The sequence below is a fragment of the Xenopus laevis genome, chromosome 4S (genome assembly GCF_017654675.1).
Source record: "Xenopus laevis strain J_2021 chromosome 4S, Xenopus_laevis_v10.1, whole genome shotgun sequence".
Classification (NCBI taxonomy): Eukaryota; Metazoa; Chordata; class Amphibia; order Anura; family Pipidae; genus Xenopus; species Xenopus laevis.
In genome coordinates, this window is record NC_054378.1 from 55,784,996 (window position 1) to 55,805,668 (window position 20,673).

Sequence of the window (20,673 nt, forward strand, 5' to 3'; positions counted from 1 at the left end):
GTTAAAGAATTAAAGTATTTAGTGCTCATTTAGAAAGTACCATAAGGAAGGAATATTGTTTTTTCTCAAATCAACATTTTCAGTTTTCAGTGCCCCAAAAATTGTAACACCACTTTTTATGAAGTGTACAAGTAATCAGGCTGCTGAAAGCTCTATTGAAAAGAACAGACAGCCACCAGATGTCTATTGCCCTTATATATTGCAGTTGGGGCGGGGGGTAAAAATATGGCATCCTCAAAATTATGCCAGCATCTCTAACACTAGACAGCCAAAACAAAAAAAAAAGGCAACAACAAAACAAAAACACAGATTCCAAGACTGATTTTATTGAATCCAAATACATTCATGGTTCCTTTAAGGTTCATTGATTCTTCCCTTAACAAAGCCCCTGAAGTCTTTGTAACTGACTGGTCACAACATTGCAGAAGACTAAGGAATACATTACAGACATAGTTTTACTCAAGTAGTAACCCATAGTCACCAAATAGCTTTAACTGCCAGCTGTAGTAAGACACAATTCTGAATGGTTGCTATATGTTACTTCTGATTTAACCATCTATGCCTAGGCTGAAATGAATGAAATTCTAGCAAGTTATAGCCCTCAAAACAAAAAAAGGTGTCTGTGTGGAAACATCAGACTTCAACTCAACTTCTTTCTCCCCCATTACTTAAATCTAAGCATCAGACATATTTCAGTCCTTAGGGCCAGTTCATTTTTTATGTAAGGGAAGAAACCTCAATCTAATGATCACATTAAACAGTATCAAAAGGATGAATGTTTTAGGTGAAAGTTCTTCATGGAAGGACCAACAAATTTTCTGCACAAATGCATTCTGGGGTATCTAACCGTTCTAGGAGGAGTAAGAAACAAATATGCCAAGCATTGGAGCATTCCTATTAAGTGCTTCTTGGGTCTGGTTGTCAAGGTGCTCAACAAGGGCAGCTTGTTAGAGATGTCTTGAGTCTCCCTCATTTGGACACCTGGTGAATAGCATGAGCAAGGTAACCATTATTTGCTGATGTTACTCCTGCAACCGAAATACGCCCATCCTTAGTCATATAGATGGAGAACTCCTTGATGAGACGTTCCACCTGGAACAGAAGTCAGGATTAAAAAGTATAAAACCAGACAAACAGCAAGTACATATGGAATACAGGGTACTTCTGCAGTAAATTATTAAAAATAGTTGGGTGTTTGACTCTTCATTACCCACCTGCTCTGGCCGAAGGCCTGTAAAGCAAAACATGCCAATCTGGTCACTGATGTGCTGCCAGTTGTGAATGGAACCTTCTTTCTTTAGGTTGGAAACCAGCTGTTCCCGCATGCTAATTATTCTGTTAGCCATTCCCTTGACCTCCTGGAGCCTGGGTACAGACAAATAGGGAGCAAATATTATAAACTCAGATTTAACATACCTTATCTTATAACATACCTTATACATACCACAGTGCTACGCAATATGTTGGCGCTATATAAATACATGTTAATAATAATATCTGCAGTTATGCTCAATGTTTTGTCTGCAAAACAGTTCTATAAAGCATATTTAAAAATAAAAAATGCCCTTGGTATTGTTTTGTGGAGAATCTGTGCAAGTCACAAATACATATGATTACATCCAAGGGACTATCTGCAATGAGTTTGTATGTTTTCCCATTTCTGTCTGTTTTTTCTCTGAAGTTTGTGTTGCGAGTGTGATGGGAGAAATGGTAATATATGCTCTATTGGGGCAAGGACTGGTGGGAATGGCAAAAAATGAATGATACAAATGGCTAAATACTGTAGTAAAGGTGCTACAGGTATGTGCTGGTATAAATAATGTGTATCCACAGTTTTATCTGCTCTCACTTGATATCTTCCACAAAACAATAATTAATTATTGTCCTCATAAAACCAGAAGTGGTGCCATCAAAAGATGAGAAGCAGCAGAAAGTGGGAAGGAGGAGGAAAAGCCTATTATGCAATTTATAATCCCACTAATAATTGCATTTACCTACTGTACCTGCAATCAGCCAAATACCAATGCATTGAAGGACATTGGTCTATTCTATATAAAAGGAAGTAAAGGCAATATATACTTGTGGGTGCCAAAAGTTAGGCATTTACTTACCTCACACCCCAGGCCGGTGCTATTAGCATAAAACTGCACTGACCTGGGGTTCTCTCAGCAAGCACTATGGAGCAATCTTCTTCTTGCTTCTTCTTCTTTCAACTTGCGGCTGCACATGCGCAAAGCTGAACTTTAATGAAAAAGCCAGCTATTTAGTTCTACTGTGCATGCGTCTGCCCTGGGAAATTTGAAAAGCGTAGAAGAGAAGAAAACTATTGCTCCGTTGTGCTCGCTGGCAGAGCCCTGGGTGGTGTAGTTTTCTGCTGATAGGAACACCAGCCCCGGGTGTCCGGTAAGTAAATACAACCACTTGGAGGTGCCTAACTTTGGCACCCCCAAGTATAAAATACCTTTCCTTCTCCATTAAGCAGAACGAATAGGGGGTGGCTTTGTTTAGGCACCAGACAAAGGCTACCATTAAGTATTAGAGTCCGCACACACAGGACTTAGGTGAGAAAGAAAAAATGTCGTTTATTCAACGTTTCGGCCCAGTCACTTGAGCCGTCCTCCTGAGGGGAGAGAGAGTCAGTCTCTCTCTCATATATACACACACACACACACACACACATTATATATATATATACACACACACACACACACACACACATTATATACACACACATTATATATATATACACACACACACACACACACATTATATACACACACACACACACACACATTATATACACACACATTATATATACACACACACACACACACACACACACACACACATGATATAGATATAATAAAGACAGGGCTATATGGTCATTAGATGAGAGTTGGGTCACATTTGCCAGGGAATACACAAGCATGCAACTCAGAAATACGGTGTATGATGTTACACATTTAGATACAGGGACTTTTTTGCTCCAAATAACTGCTGTTTGTTTACCATCATGCACTGTAAATGGATGCTCATGGCAAACCATATATGCTGGTAGAGAAATAAGCCTTAACTTTGCACTAAACTGAAGAACACTTTTTTTAATGGACGAGACATTAACACAAATACAAAATAAAACAAACAAAACTACTCCTCCTCATAAGTGGCACTTACCCTACTATATATTTTAGTCACTGCCCTTGTGTTGCAAAGAGGTTGAGTTAAAGGGGAAGGAAACCTAGTCGGTGCAAACCACCCACCCCCCCTCCCGTTTGTTGCCCACCGTCCCGCTGGGCAAATGCCCCTAACTTGTTACTTACCCTTCTGCGCAGGTCCAGTCCAGGGAGTTCACAGACGACATCTTCTTCCACGCAATCTTCTTCCTGCTGTGAACGGCGTTTTGGCGCATGCGCAGTAGGATCATTTCGCCGGTACGGATCTACTGCGCATGCGCCAAAAGTCACACGCATGCGCAGTAGATCGTACCGGCGAAATTATCCTACTGCGCATGCACCGTTCAAAGCAGGAAGAAGATTGCGTGGAAGAAGATGTCGTCAGTGAACTCCCTGGACTGGACCTGGGCAGAAGGGTAAGTAACAAGTTAGGGGCATTTGCCCAGCGGGACGGTGGGCAACAAACGGGAGGGGGGGGTGGGGGGGTTTGCGCCAGCTAGGTTTCCTTCCCCTTTAAGTCAGTATGCTGGTTTCTTTTTTCACTAAACATATTAACAATGAAATCAATATATATTTTCCCTACTCATATATAAATAGAATCTCTTACCATTCCTTGCGCAGGTCAGGCTGGGTCAAAATAGCTGCTGCTATGCGTGCTCCATTCAGTGGAGGGTTGGAATACATGGGGCGGATCAGAATCTTTATCTGGGACTCCACTCGCTTTGCCTCCTCCGTATCACTGCACACCACAGTGAATGCTCCAACACGTTCACCTAATCAATGAGGGCCACAATACGCTTATGTTTTAGGCACAGATAATAGTTTAGGCTAATGTCACACATTGTTGTTGGGGAAAAGCAGAGAACATGTAGTGTCAGGTGGTAACAAGTCATTCTATGCCTGAAGTGTTCTTGCCGTTTCCCTCTGTGTGTGTATAGAAAATGTGCCATGTGACATTAGCTTTAGCTGTTTTTTTTGGGATGTATTGTAGAATGCTCAAATGCAACCTCATTAAGCTTTATAAACCAAAACAAAAAGGCAGTCTTCCCTTTGCTGGGGGATATATGCAGTCCAGGTTTAAAAAACGGAGTATTAATACAGGGCAAAAAACACTGTATAAGATTTTTATAATTGTAACCTATAATCTGGGAAATAGTCTTGTTAATGTACAATTATCCTGCTTTCTACTATAATTTTGGTTATTGCCGCTGCTTTTGAACAGCAGAAAATGCATCAATTGAGGCGTTTCCATCAAGTTTCTTACCTTAGACTAGTAGAACTGCATCATGTAATTACTAGATGGTTCCAGCTTGCCTTATGGAAAATGCTACTGCTAAGGCACGAGTCCCCAACTTTTTTTTTTTTTTTTTTAACTCGGATAACACTCAGAGATAAATAGTTGGGGAGGAGAATTCAACCTGTTTGTAAAAAAAAAACCCCGTAACCCCCCCACCCCAGGTAGACCCCCCCTAACTCCTCCCCCGCAGGCTAACTACCCCCCCCCCCGGGAGATGCCCCATACTCACCTCTCGGCGCAGATTCTTCCAGCGGAGTTCCACGCGTCCATCTTCCGCGATCTCTGTAAACGGACTGAGAGATCGGTATTTCTGCACATGTGCAGCTGGAGCAGTTTACCAGTTTGCGACAACTGAGCATGCGCGAAATTACACGGAAATTGACGATCTCTCATTCAGCTTACAGAGATTGCGGAAGATGGATGCGGGCAAATCTGCGCCGAGGGGTAAGTATAGAGTATGGGGCATCTCACCGGGGGGTAAGGGATTTTTTTACAACAGGTTGAATTCTCATTTAAAACTTTTCTGGTGGTGCAAAATAAGTGCTGTGATTGGCTATTTGGTAGCCCCTATGACGTGGACTGGAAGCCTACAGGAGGCTTTGTTTGGCAGTAAACCTTTTTTTTATGCAACCAAAATTTGTCTCCAAACCAGGAATTCAAAAATAAGCACCTGCTTTGAGGCCACTGGGAGCAACATGTTGTTTGCAAGCCACTGGTTGGGGATCACTGTGCTAAGGTAAGCAATACCAAATATTCCATATCTGTAACACTAAAAACGAAAAAAAAAACCCTCATTTTACCATTACAGTGTTATTATTACACTAGATCAACCTAAATGCCTCTGTTGATGTAGGTTACTGCACTGGCAATTTTGCAGCTATAATAAGACGACAATTTCATTATTCTCTCCTACCTGCCACTACTTCAGGTAACACTAATTTATTTGGTAGAAAGATGCTGCATAGTACCCATAGTAGGGGTAGCCCTAAACCACAAAGCAGAAAATGAGAGTTCCCAGCTTCAAAGCCAATCAGGGCAATAAATCTCAAGGAGAACACAGCTTGCCCCATTAACATTTTATATTTTGCCCTCCACAGTGTGCAAAAGTATATAATTAGATATTTTATTTTGTACCTTCAGCTACTTCAATTGAAGCAAAATACAGGTATGGGATCCATTATCGATTTTATCCAGAAAGCTCTGAATTATGGAAAGACCCTCTTCCATAGACTCCATTATAATCAAATAAACCAAATTTTTAAAAGTGATTTCCTTTTGCTCTGTATTAATAAAACAGTACATTGTACAAGATCCAAGCTAAGCTGGAAGCAAAACCAGTTTATTGGGTTTATTTAATGTTTACGTGAATTTCTAGTAGTCAAGGTATGAAGATCCTAATTACTGAAAGCTCTGTTATCCAGAAAACCCCAGGTCCCAAGCATTCTGGATAACAGGTCCCATACCTGTAATTGATTTTCAAGCTGCTGGCCAAGTTCACACATCCAACACACTCTGGCTCATAGAATGTACTTTTTTCATAAGCCCTTACCATACAATCCCATGTTCTTGGCATAGGACTGAGACAGTACTACATTGACTCCCTCCTGGATGAAATGGCGGACAGCCCAGGCATCTTTGTCAGTGTCTCCACTAGCAAATCCTTGATAAGCCATGTCAAAGAACGGGAAGAGGCGTCGACTCTAAGGCATAGGGATAAAATATAACTGAACTTTACTGAAAGGGACAATGTCCATGTCCCCCCCCCCAATATAGCAGTTTATTTATAGCAACAAACATCATTGGCTCATTGTTGGTACATTATTTGCCCTCAAAGGAATCACAGTGCACCACCAGCCTACTGTGCAGAACTGGACAAACTCACATGAAAATTGCAATTCTGAGCCAAGGTATTTCTCAATTAGGACTGGTGCTTATAACTTTTTCTAGGTGAATGAACACTTAGGATACATTACATGTAGATCTTTTGATTTACATCAGCCTATATTTTGCACAATAGTACATTGCAGACTGCTTGATAAAAGACACTAGAGGGGTTCAAAAGATGCTTAGCACTTTAATTCAGCAAATTTGCAATCATTTTTGCATGGCCAGTGTTTCCCCCATCTGAAGTGATTGATTGCTTGTCCTTGGAGTGTGGCTCTGTAGACTGGGGTTGATGCATTGAACCTTATAGGCTGTGTGTTTAAGGCCTATTAGTGATGGGCGAATTCACTGCGAATTCCCGTGATTCGCCACTGGAGAATAAACTGCAGCGAAAATTCTCCGGGGTCAAAAACAAAATGGACGTCGGCGGCAGGTTTCGCCGGCGAATGTGCGCCAGTGTTGAAAACCGGACGCCGATGTCCAAAAAAGGAGACCAGCGTCAAAAACGAGATACCAGTGCCATTTCGCATATTTTTCGCAGTTTCACGAATTTCACAGCGAAGCAAGACGGGCCAAATTTGGCCATCACTAATGCCTATCTAATGAAAAATAAGGTATTATTAACATATATTAAGCGGAGAGCGATGGATAAATACAAGTTGTCATTACATAACTTTTAGAGCAAGTAAATTTTACTTACAATCTGACCTGGCTTTTTTTTTTTTTTTTTGGTAGAACAGTATTGTGATCCTTAATACGACACCAGTAATTAAACCTTTTTTTCAGATCTATCATAATATTGTCTTTGCATTCTATTTATAATTTTGCCATAAAAGTAATTACAAATGCTTTTACATTACCCATGTGATCCCCATGTTCCTCTCTGAGGGGGCTGCCATATTTGAGCTTCAGCAGTCTGTTAGCATTAGAAACTCTAACTGACATGTTAAGAAGGGACAGTCTGGCAAACAGTCAAGTTTAGGAACTTCAAGTAACAATTACTTACAAAAGCAGCCCCATCAGTGTAATTTGGATCCACACACAAACAACTGTATTACCTTGATCAAAGCTGCTAGCTCTTTCCACTGCTCTTGCTTAGGGTCTACACCAGTAGGATTATGAGCACAGGCATGGAACAAGATGATACTCTGTTCTGGGATTTTCTGAACATTGAGAAATGCAAGAAAAAAAAAATGAGTATACACATCACAGTACATAGATTGTTAATAGCCGGTAGTATTATTTCTTTAAAATTCCTTTAAAAAAATAGAATCACACTCTCTTGCCTTGTGAAACAAAGTCCCATTTGAGACTGCAATTAGTATGTATGCAAATGCAGAAGAATAAGTATGCTAGAAAAATTTGCCCATTTTATGTGGAGAAGTTAAAATGAAGTTTGTAGTAGTGAAATAATGTGGTGCACTAAAAAAGTATACCTTCATGTTTTACCAATGGATATGCTATGGGCAGTACAGTCAAACTTGAGATGGTATGTTGCAACAACATAGTAAAGATCAACGCTAAAGGAATATAACCTAATAGGAGAATATTGTAGCAAAGTTTTAAAAGAACAGCATAGATCAAAGAGAGTCATGTGAGAAAAGAGATCCAAAGTCACAACGGAAGAGTCTGATATTGTGATAAAGATAATAGCAGCCTCAGGCTCGGTGGTTATGTAGGTGAAGCTATTTGAGATTCACATGTAGGTTGGCATCAGTATCGAGTGTTAATCAGGAGTTTGTATATTGGAAGAGATGGGTCCGTGACTGGACTTCATTACCCAGGATGCTTAGTAAACCATAGTACAAAGCATAAGGTAAAGGGGAAGGAAAGGGAAAGGGTAAATAATTAAATAGGTAAAGAATTGATATCTTTAGACTCCAGGGGTAGAAGTACAGTCAGGCAAAAGTGATGATGTTAGCAGAGCTAAATGTAAACATATTTTAGTGTCAGTAGGAGTTACTGTCAAGCCTTAATCATAAATTTACAGGATTTCTGACTGGACTCCATTACCCAGAATGGCGAGTGAGGTTAGCCAAAATAGAAAGTTCTGAAATCATGCAGAAAATTTAATAAACATGGGGTATTCGGAACAAGTCAGGTGCTTCTGGGTTCAAAAATTAAAACTCGTAAGCTCAGAACACAAAGCATCATAGTAAAGAAAAAAAAAAATCATGGCACGTGTAGTAAACGGAGTCTGTCATAGCATGCATATGATTACAGTAGATATGGGAATGCAACTGGAAATGATGTGTATATTGGGGGTGTTCTTACACTGGCAAGATGGTTAGTGTTTCAGCTGGGGTTCTAGTGATATTTGGCATGCCATGGCCCATCACCCCTACAGTGTTGCTGAAACAAGTGAATAATAAGTTAATTGTTTTCTAATTCTAATAATTCCTATAATTATTTAAGGTCCCATAGCAATTACTAAATGTATTAAGCATTATAAACCTTAAGATCACAAATTCCCAGGAATAAATTCAAAACGTTGCTACCAAGCAACTCAAAGGCTTTGATTGGACGCCTTTTGATTGAGGCTTGCCAAAAAAAAAAAAAAAAAAAAAAAAGAAATAATGATAGGAGAATCATTTTATGCCACCTTGCTGCACATTTAAGCTTTAATCTCACTGCCTCCCCATGGCAAGTCATTTCAGAAACAGTGCCAAGAAAAAAGTGCCCAGCCTGTTCCTAGAATTTCTATTCATGCCTAAACCAGTTTGCCAATGTAACCCCATACTTATAACCCCCCTAAAAAAAACCTACAATAAACAATCCCACAAAGGATAATTTAAAGGAACAGTAACAACAACAAAAAAAGTGTGTTTTTTTTCTTAAGTAATGAAGATGGTGTTCTGTTGTCCTGCACTGGTACAACAGGTGTGTTTGCTTCAGAAACACTACTATCGTTTATATAAACAAGCTGCTGTGTAGCCATTCAGAGCTGAAAGAGGAGAAAAGGCACAGGATACAAAGCAGATAACAGATATGTTCTGTGGTACAGGTATGGAATTCCTTATCCAGAAAGCTCCAAATTATGGAATGGCTGTCTCCCATAGACGCCATATTATCTAAATAATCCAATTTTTTTTTTCTTTTTCACTAATAATAAAACAGTACCTTGTACTTGATCCCAACTAAGATATAATTAATCCTTATTGGAAGCAAAACCAGCCTATTGGGTTTATTTAATGTTTAAATTATTTTCTAGTAGACTTAAGGCATACAGACCCAAATTACGGAAAGATCAGTTATCCGGAAAACCACAGGTCCCGAGCATTCTGGATAACAGGTCCCATACCTGTATACAATTGGATTCTGCTTGAATGGCTGCCCCCATGGCTACACTGCTGCTTGTTTATATAATCTATAGTAGTGTTTATATAGCAAACAACCCAGTGGAGGGCAACAGAAAATTATATTGTCATTTCTTTAAACCACTTTAATTTTTTGGTGTTATTGTTCCTTTAAGGTAAAGCTAAAATGGGTAAGGGCTTAGTACAAACTATCAGCAGTCTAAAGTTCATAGGTCTAGTTTTAAGGACAGGCATTCAGCACTGATGTGATATTTTATCTACTTGCTGTATCATCTTATCTACTTTGAATATCCATTGAAGAAATAATAAAGTCAGATACAAGTGCAATATATACACTGTGAATTCAATACAGTACTTAAAAAAAAAAATATTGGTAGGGATTCCCACATAGCTGGCAGATTTTACATTTTCAGAAAAATACTTTTTTCAAAGGCAAAAATACACAATGTGGTGTCGCATTAGAGATATAGTTTTCTTACAGAGATGTCATCCAGTGCACCAGCAAAATCAAACCCACAAGTCTTGGGATCATAATACCGGTAACCCTTCACCTCCAGCCCAGCATCCCGGAATATTGGTGTATGATTGCCCCAGGATGGTTTTGGCAGGTAAACATCACGGCTGTACTTGTAGAATCTTTGCTGTCACAGAGAGAGAGATCAGGATTTTAGTACAGAATTAAAAGTAATATTCTGCGTGTATGTATGCATGCCACAAAAAATAAAATTGTTTTACAGAGTAAAAAATATCTAGGAAATTCCAAATAAGCTGAGTTTGCAAAGGTTAACAAATCCTGTGATTAGAAGCACAGTGTAGGACATTTGTCATTGCATTTTTACAGGATACAAGTACCAATGTAGTTGTTACTACTAAAATAATAAGAGGTGCAATGTTTGCTAGTCGTCTGATCAGCAAACAGAAGTAAGCATTTGCTGGTCACGAGTTTACTGGCTGCTTTAGGTTATTGCCCACGGGGTATCTTAGTATATTTTGGTTACATATGGGTTAACAATGCATATAATACATGTACATATCAGCATAGCATTATTGTGCACAAAATTTAAAATCTATATAGCAGTGGTGTTACTATAGCGGAAGCGGACCCCACTAGTGTGGGGTCCCTCTGCAACAGGTCTCCTAATTAAGAGAGCAGGTGGGTGGATAGTGGGGGATGCGGAGCCAGAGTGGCTGTGCAACTACGGGCGACTTCAGAAAACCGAAGCAACGCAAATGCCATCCCATCAATGATTCACATTCTTTCTGGTGGGCATTTCAGGGGCACCTTGCCCCCCGTAAAGAAGATTCATCACTTGCCAGCTAACCTCCCTGTGTGCCACCAGCCTTAATTTTGTTACTTGCCTCCAAATAACCATAAGCACAGCAGCAGAACATATTGCTATGACCTATCTTCCAGTCAAGCCTGAAACTCACCAAAAAGTTGGCTCCAACCCGAAGTGATCCTGTTCCAGAAATGGTCTGTACAGTAATAAACTATAATAGGGGAGGAAAGAAAACAAAGATCTGTGATTCAATAGGTCAGACAATCCTAAAAATGTTAGCATCCGAGAAAGCATCTCTCAGTGGCAGATAAACATCACAAACAACATTGCCTTACGTATCATAATTATGTTTTTACGCTAACATTTCTTAATGGCAATGTACTGTAGGAAATGGGTTGTTTCAACACAATACGAACATCAGACAGAACTGAGAGCAGAGGCTAGCAGCAGCTGCTCCAGATCACAAATAAAAGGTGTAATAAAAATATCCTGGCCAGAATAAAAAAATAAATAAAAAAAAATCAGTTTGGCAAAAAAACTAGGAAGGCAATAAGGCAAGATGCTTACCAACTGCAAAAATAACTTCCAATTACAACTATCAAGGCAGAAGTCCTCAGATTAGAAGTGGTGACCCAACAGCTATTAGAAGTAATTTAAAGACTCAAGTTCATCAATTTTAGTTGTGCTTGAAGCATTAATGTTTTCATATTGTGAGTCTCCAGAAATTAAAGTGATACTGTCAAGGGAAAACATGTTTTTTATTCCCAAACACACCAGTTAATAGTGCTGTGCTCCAGCAGAATTCTGCACTGAAATCTTCTTTTAAAGGATCAAACGATTTTTTTAGATATAATTTTGAAATTTGTAATGGGGCTAGACATATTGTTAGTTTCCCAGGAGCCCTCGGGTCATGTGAGGTCATGTCATCTGAGAAACTTCAGTCACTCTTTACTGCAAGTTGGAGTGATATCACCCCCATCCCTTACCCTCCAGCAGCCTATCAACAGAACAATGGGCAGCTAAACCAGATAGTAGCTGACACCTCTACGGAAGGATTTGTTTGCAGTGCTAGAATTCCCTGAGAATAGCACCAAAGTAGAAAACCACTGCTTTTTCCTCCTTGGGTGCTATTCTCATGTCTACCATTAGGAGCTAGGGAGCACAACCCAAGTTGTGGTATACTACAATGGGAAGGAAAGAAACAATAACCATCTCAAAGCGGTTCCTTCCTGAAGTGCTGGCTCCTTCTCAAAGCTCAGGATCAGGCACAATGCCTGAGATGGCTGCCTCCACACCAATATTACAGCTAAAAAATACATCTGTTGGTTCAAGAATAAAATTTAAATAAATAAAAATCATGACAGAATCCCTTTAAGTATTTCAGAATAGTATTAAAAAGTATACTATTACTCACCCTGGGAATACCTAAGCCACAAAATAGATATATTACCCTAGAGGAAGTCAATTCATTGCACCAAAACTCTGATATTCTTACCCGTCCACTCTTAAGAGCTTCACAGTTTTCACCAAGTGCCAACTGAGCTGATGACCGGGCAAACTCTGCCAAGCCTCCAATAGGGAGATATTCCTTGTCCAGATTTCTGGATGCCAACTGAGCTTCAGCCTGGAGGGGAGAGGGAAAAACATTAATCTTCGATCTATATTTAGTATTCCTTTTTTTTTTTTTTTTTTTATTTATAAGCACTTTCACCATAGGATAACTGCATTATTACTTAATTATGAATTTGCCTCATGTTAATATAGTGAAAACCTCCCTGAATGAATGGTGACGGACATATCAGGCAGTCAGCTCAGGTAAATTCACAAAAATGGCATTAGGTGAAATCAGTTGCAACTGGGCTGATGCTGTGAATGGAAACAAATAACTGAAAATAAACATCAGAAATTGGAACATGTGCCGATATATAAATATATATATATATATATATATATATAAATATTCTCTCTCCAAATAGAAGATGCCTTGAAATCTCAGGACAGACTTCATGAGGATATTTTACGGACCTCCATAATATTCAAAAGTGTGCATAGTGAATGGAAATACTTATGCTGGCATAACGTTGGTATCTCTTTTTTATATGAGAAAAGCAAAAAAAAAGAGAATTCTTGCCAAAAAAAAAAAAAAAAAAAAAAAAAAAAAAAGGTACCATATTGCTAACTATACTCCTGCACTCATATGTCTCAATACCTTTGAATTCTTGTAATGCAATTATAACAGATTATGGAGGTGATAAGACATTTTATACCCAGCTTTCTTGAGAAACAATTGCTGCTTAGGTAAGGCTTAAACTGAAGACAAGACCGATTTAAAAAAAATAATAGGTATAATGACCCTTTAACCACCAATACATCCCACCACCTGACACCATCTCCTGGGTGACATGAGGAGCACTCGTGCTAGTTCAGATAGTGGACAGGAACACACATTAGGTAAATAATCTGTACTCGTGATAGATCAAAGGTTCATTGACTTTGGTAATATTCTGGATTTTTGTCATTGCACAAATACAGACATTAAATACGGACAACTGGATGAATGGATAAACTATTCAAAGCAAGATTTTGCTAATTTACAAAACGTACACTAAAATAGAAATTTAAAAAAATATATCAGTTATACACACACACAAACATTATAGCAAAATATAGTTTGGTCTATGAACAAACAAATTAAATAATATAATTTGCGTTTAAAATCAAAAAACAGAAGTACGCATACTCCTTTTGGTAAACATGAGTTCAATGGATACGACATCAACATGCTCAACAGGACACATGGGAATAAGAGCAACCCCATGTTTGGTTCTTGTGAGGCAGATAATTAGATAACCAGAGGAAGGATGGAATGTAAACTATAACCTTTTCTAGCTCCAATCCAATTACATGATTGTTTTATACAGTGTTATATGACATTAAAGTGTATAGGTATACCAGGCATGGCATAATGTATTTACATAATGTACTAGAGAAATATACACAATTCTTATGAAACTAACTTCATTTTAATATGTGAAATGATAAACAAGCTAATGATTTGGCTAATCAAAATACAAGAACCAAAACGAATATTTTAGCATATTAAAAGGGATTGTTCACCTTCCAAAAATTTTCAAGTTCATTTCTTATCTTTGGCCCTGCTGAGCAGAATTCATCCGTTTCAAAGGCAGCTGGTATAATAGATACAGTAGTTGCTAATATGCCACAGATGAAATGTATTTAATAATGTAGCATATTGTAACAGTTCAGAAGCTGCACCTGGATTTCTGAGCTGCCAGATTGAAACACTAGAGACATGAACATGAAACTTCAAGTTTGGGAAAATAAGAAATGGAAGAAAATCAAAAAAAGTCTATTTATGGTTAAACTGAAAATAAATGAACAGAAAAAAGTGTTTGGAAGATGAACAACCCCTTTAACCAACTTATTAAAGATGCTAGCAGTTATCTAGCTGAAAAGCTAAATTTTTTGGGCTGCAAAGTGTTTTCTATTCAAATCAACTGATGGATGCAAGGGCAATTTTGGCACTTTCAAGGCTGTGGGCACACAGGCTGAAGGGTTCAGCTTCAGTGTATTTTTTGCAGGCTGAGAGAAGTGTATCTGCTCCATTGATTTCAGCCTGTGTGCACACAAACACAGCAAAGCTGAAGCTGCGGTCAGCCCCAATACGAGAAAGGAAGCATCGCCCTGGCTCGGAGTGTGCACACGTAGGCGGATTGGATTCAAATCAATGGAGCAGGGGCATGGATCAAATCTGCTTCTCTCAGGCTGCAAAAATATGCAGGTTGAGAGCAGTTGGAGCCTTCAGCCTGTGTGCCCATAGCCTTAAGGTGGCCATAGATGTAACAATTACGATCTTTCTTGGAAAAGATCTTTCCAAGAAATATAGTTTATTTCAAGACACATGTGTAGAGCTCAATCATCAGATATACAGGTAGAAACAATAGAATTCTACCTGTATCTGACAATTCTCCACTAACAGTGGCTGATGTTTCGTTGCCTTCAAAGCCGCCAATCAAAATTTTCCACCTGGGCCGATCGATAAGCCTACCAATATCAGTCCGCTCATCTCCTGCCATACACGAACCAAATATCATACAAAATTTGTTGTGTACGATATTATCGGTGTATCTATGGCCACCTTTAGAGTTTTAGACTAAAATTACCTGCACCAGTACTGTTTGATGTTTTTATTTGGAGATTGTGGGACAGGGAAACATCAGTGTTCTATTGTGACATGATAAGTTTTCCTTCTTATTTCCTGCAAAAGCCTGTTTTAGCTGAATCCAACAAGAAAATTATGAGAAATCCTAACTTCTATTAAATAGTAGCAAGGGTCGTAGTTGACAATGGCTCATGTGCTTTCTTCAGCAAAAGGGAAAGCTGTGCAAGGCAACTTGTGAGCAGATGTGATTGCAGTTGCATAATGTGAAACCACAAGTACTATTGGTGCAAAACTTTTTCTTGTTCCAGATGGTATAGTCAAGATGGAAAATGTTAAGACTCCCCAGGACTGGTACTGCATGTTATTATACAAAGGTCTATGTAAAGTTTCATTGTAATACAGACATAATGCAATGTAATGGTGGTAAGCCTATGACGACCATGATCAATAAATCGCAGAGGTTCACGGACTCACCTTACGCACGCTGCTTAGGACATAAGGTTTGCCATTGTCATCCCGATAAGCTCCCACACCCAAGTTCATCTTCTTGGGGTTAGTGTCACGTTTAAAAGCCTCTGTCACACCCAGAATTGGATCAGGGGGACCCATCTCAACATGTGACCACCAGGAGCTGTGGAAAGAGAAAAACCAATTAGCTAAAAGATTGCAAAGTAATAATCGGTCCTAAATTTGGAAACATTTTTTTTCTATACAAGGTACACAAAAGGAGATCAGTTTAGCCTTCCCAGTACCTGTGGATTTTGGTACCAAGAGCTGGAGAACCATGAATAAGAAAAATATAACCCAGCATACAATTATATTCCATAATAGTTGAACCTCCGTTTCTCAGCTTTAATACCCTTTCTTTAGTGGACAGGACTTAGATGACAGATAACCAAAAACTGGGAGATAAAATGCGGAATACTGAAGAAATTGAGATTACCAAGCGGGAAATGCCTGTGCTGCAGACACTAGTCATGCCATCGTTCTATAAATCTTTGGGGTGACACCACCTCTTGACCTATATGTTCTGAGGCTATTCTAGCAGCTACATACATGGATCATTAGTCTACGCTGTGTATTATCTATTCCAATTCTGGCTCAACTGTGCTGCTGAAGAAAATGTGTAATTTTATAGTCAACTTGTGTTAGATCTTACTCCTAAGCCTATAACTTTGGTAAAACCACATTTCATTGCTCTCAGTCTCAGTGCACAGACAATACATTAGATCTCTCCTGCAAGGACTTCAACAGTAGTCGGACATAGTTTAGACCAGTGATCCCCAACCAGTATCTCGTGAGCAACATTTTGCTCATCAACCCCTTGGATGTTGCTCCCTGTGGTCTCAAAGCAGGAGCTTATTTTTGAATTCCAGGCTTGGAGGCACGTTTTGGTTGTATAAAAACCAGGAACACTGCCAAACAGAGTCTCAGTGTAGTTTGACAATCCACATAGGGGCTACCAAATGGGCAATTACAGTACTTATTTGGCACCCAAATAACATTTTTCATGCTTGTGTTGCTCCCAAACTCCTTTTATACTTCTGAATGTTGCTCACAGGTTCAAAAGGTTGGGAATCCCTGGTTTAGACTAATGGATTACGGTTGGAGCATACTTTGTGCAAGGACTACATACTGCTCATGACAATTGATTACAATAAGTAGTCTGGATTAATCTTAAATCGCAAATCGGATTTTTACATGTTATAGAGTTGCCATGCTCTCTGTAGATCACAAACTCAGATGTTGAGTACATGTTAATTGTTAACACAAAGAAATTGTATAAATGACAAATAGACATTTATACTGAGCTATATTAGTAGCTTGAGGCATAAGCAGCCCTAAATATCTTGTATCTGTAGCATGTTATTCATACAGAGAAAAGGTTGTCGTAAATGCTCACTTATGTGTTTATAAAACTTTTATTTCCAATAAAAATTAATCTACGTAGGCAGTTCAGAAACAGTAAACTTTGCTTTACAATTATTACCAGGTGGTATTTCTGCAAGCTGTAAGAGAAATTCAGTCTGTTTCTGCTTTTGTAGTAAATCCCACAGCACTTTTTTTTCTCTTTTTAATTCCAATTATAAATCCCGTTTAGTGTCAGGAATCTGTACATGCTAAAAGCAATAGGCTATTTCAACCACTGAACCATTTCTGTTTATAGCTCACCTTCAGTGTCCCTGACATTAAGCAACCTCCTTAGTATTCAGACTCCCTGACACACAACGTGCAAAACCAAAGAGTAAGGAGACTACTTTAATGACCTCTGCACTGTAGAGGATTCTACATCTATAAAAAGAAACCAAACCATCCTCTGATAAGTTCCCCCACCACTCAAATGCTTAGATTAATCATAAAAAACAGATATTGTCTAGCAAGAAGAAATACTATATATATTTATTTAGCACAAATACATATTGCTCAAATACACTGCTGCAGTTTTTCTGTTTGTTTATAAACTGGATGCTGGGGTAAAAAGCACTTTGCAAACCAGTACATGAAGATGGGATTAAAGAAAGTGGCTCTTTACCACATTTAAAAGAGAAGGAAATTATACCTACTGAAGTGTGGCACAAACTATATATATATTTCTAATTTTGCCAAAATCTGACCAGACCCACTGAAGGCTAAACTACACATCAGATTTTATCTGACCCACAAAATCTTGTCATGCAATAGCACAAAATTTGGTAGGTCCCTTCAAGATCTGATCTTCATAGCTGTAATGTTATATTGGATCAGTTAAAGTCTGATGTTAGGCCCATTATATTTTGACCCATGCAACTACATCAAAATACATAATCTCCTGTGTAGCTTAGGCCTGAAGGACCACCTGCAAAACACATCACACCTGAATGTAGGTAAGATTTTCATTATTTGTCTAGTATATAGTATGAGGCACGTGGATTAAGTCCTGACACAAAAACCATTCTGCACAGGCTGCTTCTCTTTGTATGCAGACCTGTAAATGAAAGGTACAGGTTTCTCCTAGGCCAGGCACTCTAGGTATTGTAATTCATATTTTTCTTAAAGGGCACCTGTTGGGCAAAAATATTATTCCCAACCAAAGGTGTGGGTTAATAGAACCTGCACTCCGTTGGGGGTAACAGTAGTTTAAAAAAAAAAAAAAAACCTCCCCCACCAGCGCTAGGACACTCGCACCAGAAGGGAGTTGCCGGTGCAAACGGCCATGTCAATCAAAACACATGCACTTCTGACATGACATGCAAACAAGTAATAAGCAAGCTGCAGCACTCACTCATTATGCACATGCATGTGCCGCAACATGACCGCTCGTACTGGGAGCTCTCTCCCACTGCGGGTAGCCTAGCGCTGGCGGAGTGCAATTTAAAAAAAAAACAAAAAACCTAATGTTACTCCCAACTGGAGTGCTGGCTAATAGTCCACACCTTTGGTTGGGGAAACTATTTTTGCCCAAGTGCCCTTTAATGTGTGACATTCCACACAATCTGTTATTATTTTGAAGTGTTTACATACCCTTTAAAATAGATTATATTGGCTGTATTTCCACCTGTCTGTAGGTATTGGTGATGGTTTACCAAGTTGTAGACCAAGAAATATGTAGCATGGCTGCTAGATACAGAGAACAGCATTCTCACACACACCAACTGATCTGCCTTGCAAGTACTGCTGACTTACTAATCAGCCTTACACTGTGACATTTATATTCTATGTGTATTGTTTATTGTGAGTTGGTCGCTAAGCTCAGTAATTGACAGCAGCACAGAGCATGTGCAGTGAATCAGCAGAAAAGAAGATGGGGAGTTACTGGGGCATCTTTGGAAACACAGCTCTTCCCTGCTAAAGGGCTGTGACTGCCTTGGGCTGGTACAGAAGCACAAAACATAATGTACAACATGTCTAGCCTATTTCTTCAGTTCTCCTTTAAGTGTCTGTATTAACGATGTGGTGTGCACAGTAATTTTTTGTAGCATGGCAGCTATATACTCAGCTTGGATGCTGTATGAGGAATACTGATTACATGGCGACAGCTACTACTGCTAGAGCCGGAAGGAAAGCCTGAGCTGGATCAAGGATCAGAACTATTAATATAACAGAATATGCAGCTCCTTGCAAAGCTCTTCAATGCAGATTAAACCTTGAATTACAGAGGAATCCAGGCTCAGGGTTTGCAAGGTACAAAGCTGTGCGTCAGGCACATGATCCTCAGTTCAATGCCCCTATGGATGGAAAGAGCGGGTATGGGACAGATGGGAAGGGTAAAGGGACAGATCATGGCTTGGGGCAAGTAGTTGAAGTGCAGCAGCAGTTAACCCCTCACATGCTGGGCGGCCCAGGAAAGCAGTAGCCAACAGCAGGCACAAGCTGACCTTTGTGTTTTGGCACTTGTAAAGCAATTTCCTAGCCGCACGCACATAATCTCTCACCCCTGGGGTAACACTGAATGTGACCTTGACATGTCCTTTGTTTGATGGGAGATTCCCTGGCGAGTTTAGTTAAAGAGAACGTGCTGCGGTTTCCCACTAACACTCTGTATTGCTCTCGCTCAGCAGCCACACTGGCATCTATGGGGTTAGTCCGTCCATAGACTCCTGGCACACACGCCTCCCAAATAGCCTCTCTACCTTTAAATCGAACATGTCAGCAATGACAGACCTTTAGCTAAAAACTCTCACGTCAGCCTCCAGCTAGGAGCTCTCTATATGGGATTGGATATCCCTGTTCAAAGGCCAGAAACCGGGACCAGGCTATAGCAGTCATTTTGTGTCCCCCACATTAATACAGGAGTCATTTACCTTGCTCTTCCCTGCACGACAGACAAACAGGGCTGCCAACGAGCCACTCCAACAACGAGCCGGGACTTCAGCAGAGCCATGTTCACAGCTAGAGAGAAGCTCACGACTGACACCAGGACAGCTAAATGCAGTTGAATACATTGACATGCAATCACGTATGCCTGCCTGCAGCGCCACCCAGCGATCGGAGGTTTCAACTGCAGTTGAAAGCACAAAGCGCTGGAGCAAATGAAAGACTTGGGGTGCTAGCTAGTTAGGAGAAAACACAGAAACTTGCCACGCTTTCACCGTAGACAAATGATCTCTAGCTACAACACAGTTGATGAGAAGTGTTATTTTATGATGCTTTATTACTTGCGATTAAGGGCAGATTAATGACACACAAGGAAGGAGCCGTCTCTGTGACCTGTAACCTTTCTGCAGGACAGGGAGCGATAGGCTGTTACAAACTTCCAGTCAGTGTCTGCTCCTCTGATGTGTTGGGGCAGTGCCGGGCCAGACCAGCCAAGCGCTCTAGGCAACCCGGCCGGCCACTTTGGCCGCAGCCTCAGCAGTGCGCAATCAAGTACGCGCGTGCGTAACCATGCGCAACTGGGGGCGCGTTTGCGCAATCGCGCGCAACCGGAGACGCGCGTGCGTCCCCGGTTGCGCACGGTTACGCACGAGCAGCGCACCCACTTTTCACTGAGGTAACAATTGCCGGACTTGCCTGGAGCCCCCCAAGCTTTGCTCATTAGCCACGTGCCTCTTATACCCTA

General features: G+C 40.0%; 1 protein-coding gene across 1 annotated transcript; it reads right to left on the reverse strand.

Moving 5' to 3' along the window:
- Positions 1-306: 306 nt before the first annotated feature.
- got2.S (glutamic-oxaloacetic transaminase 2 S homeolog) lies at positions 307-20,068 on the reverse strand. The gene is made up of 10 exons (XM_018260630.2): positions 19,916-20,068; positions 15,609-15,765; positions 12,447-12,575; positions 11,103-11,162; positions 10,151-10,312; positions 7,413-7,517; positions 6,020-6,170; positions 3,781-3,946; positions 1,215-1,365; positions 307-1,092 (listed from the first exon to the last, which is right to left on the reverse strand). The coding sequence occupies exons 1-10, from the start codon at positions 19,993-19,995 to the stop codon at positions 970-972; spliced, it is 1,284 nt and encodes a 427-aa protein (XP_018116119.1). The 5' UTR covers positions 19,996-20,068; the 3' UTR covers positions 307-969.
- Between the last annotated feature and the right edge of the window lie 605 nt (positions 20,069-20,673).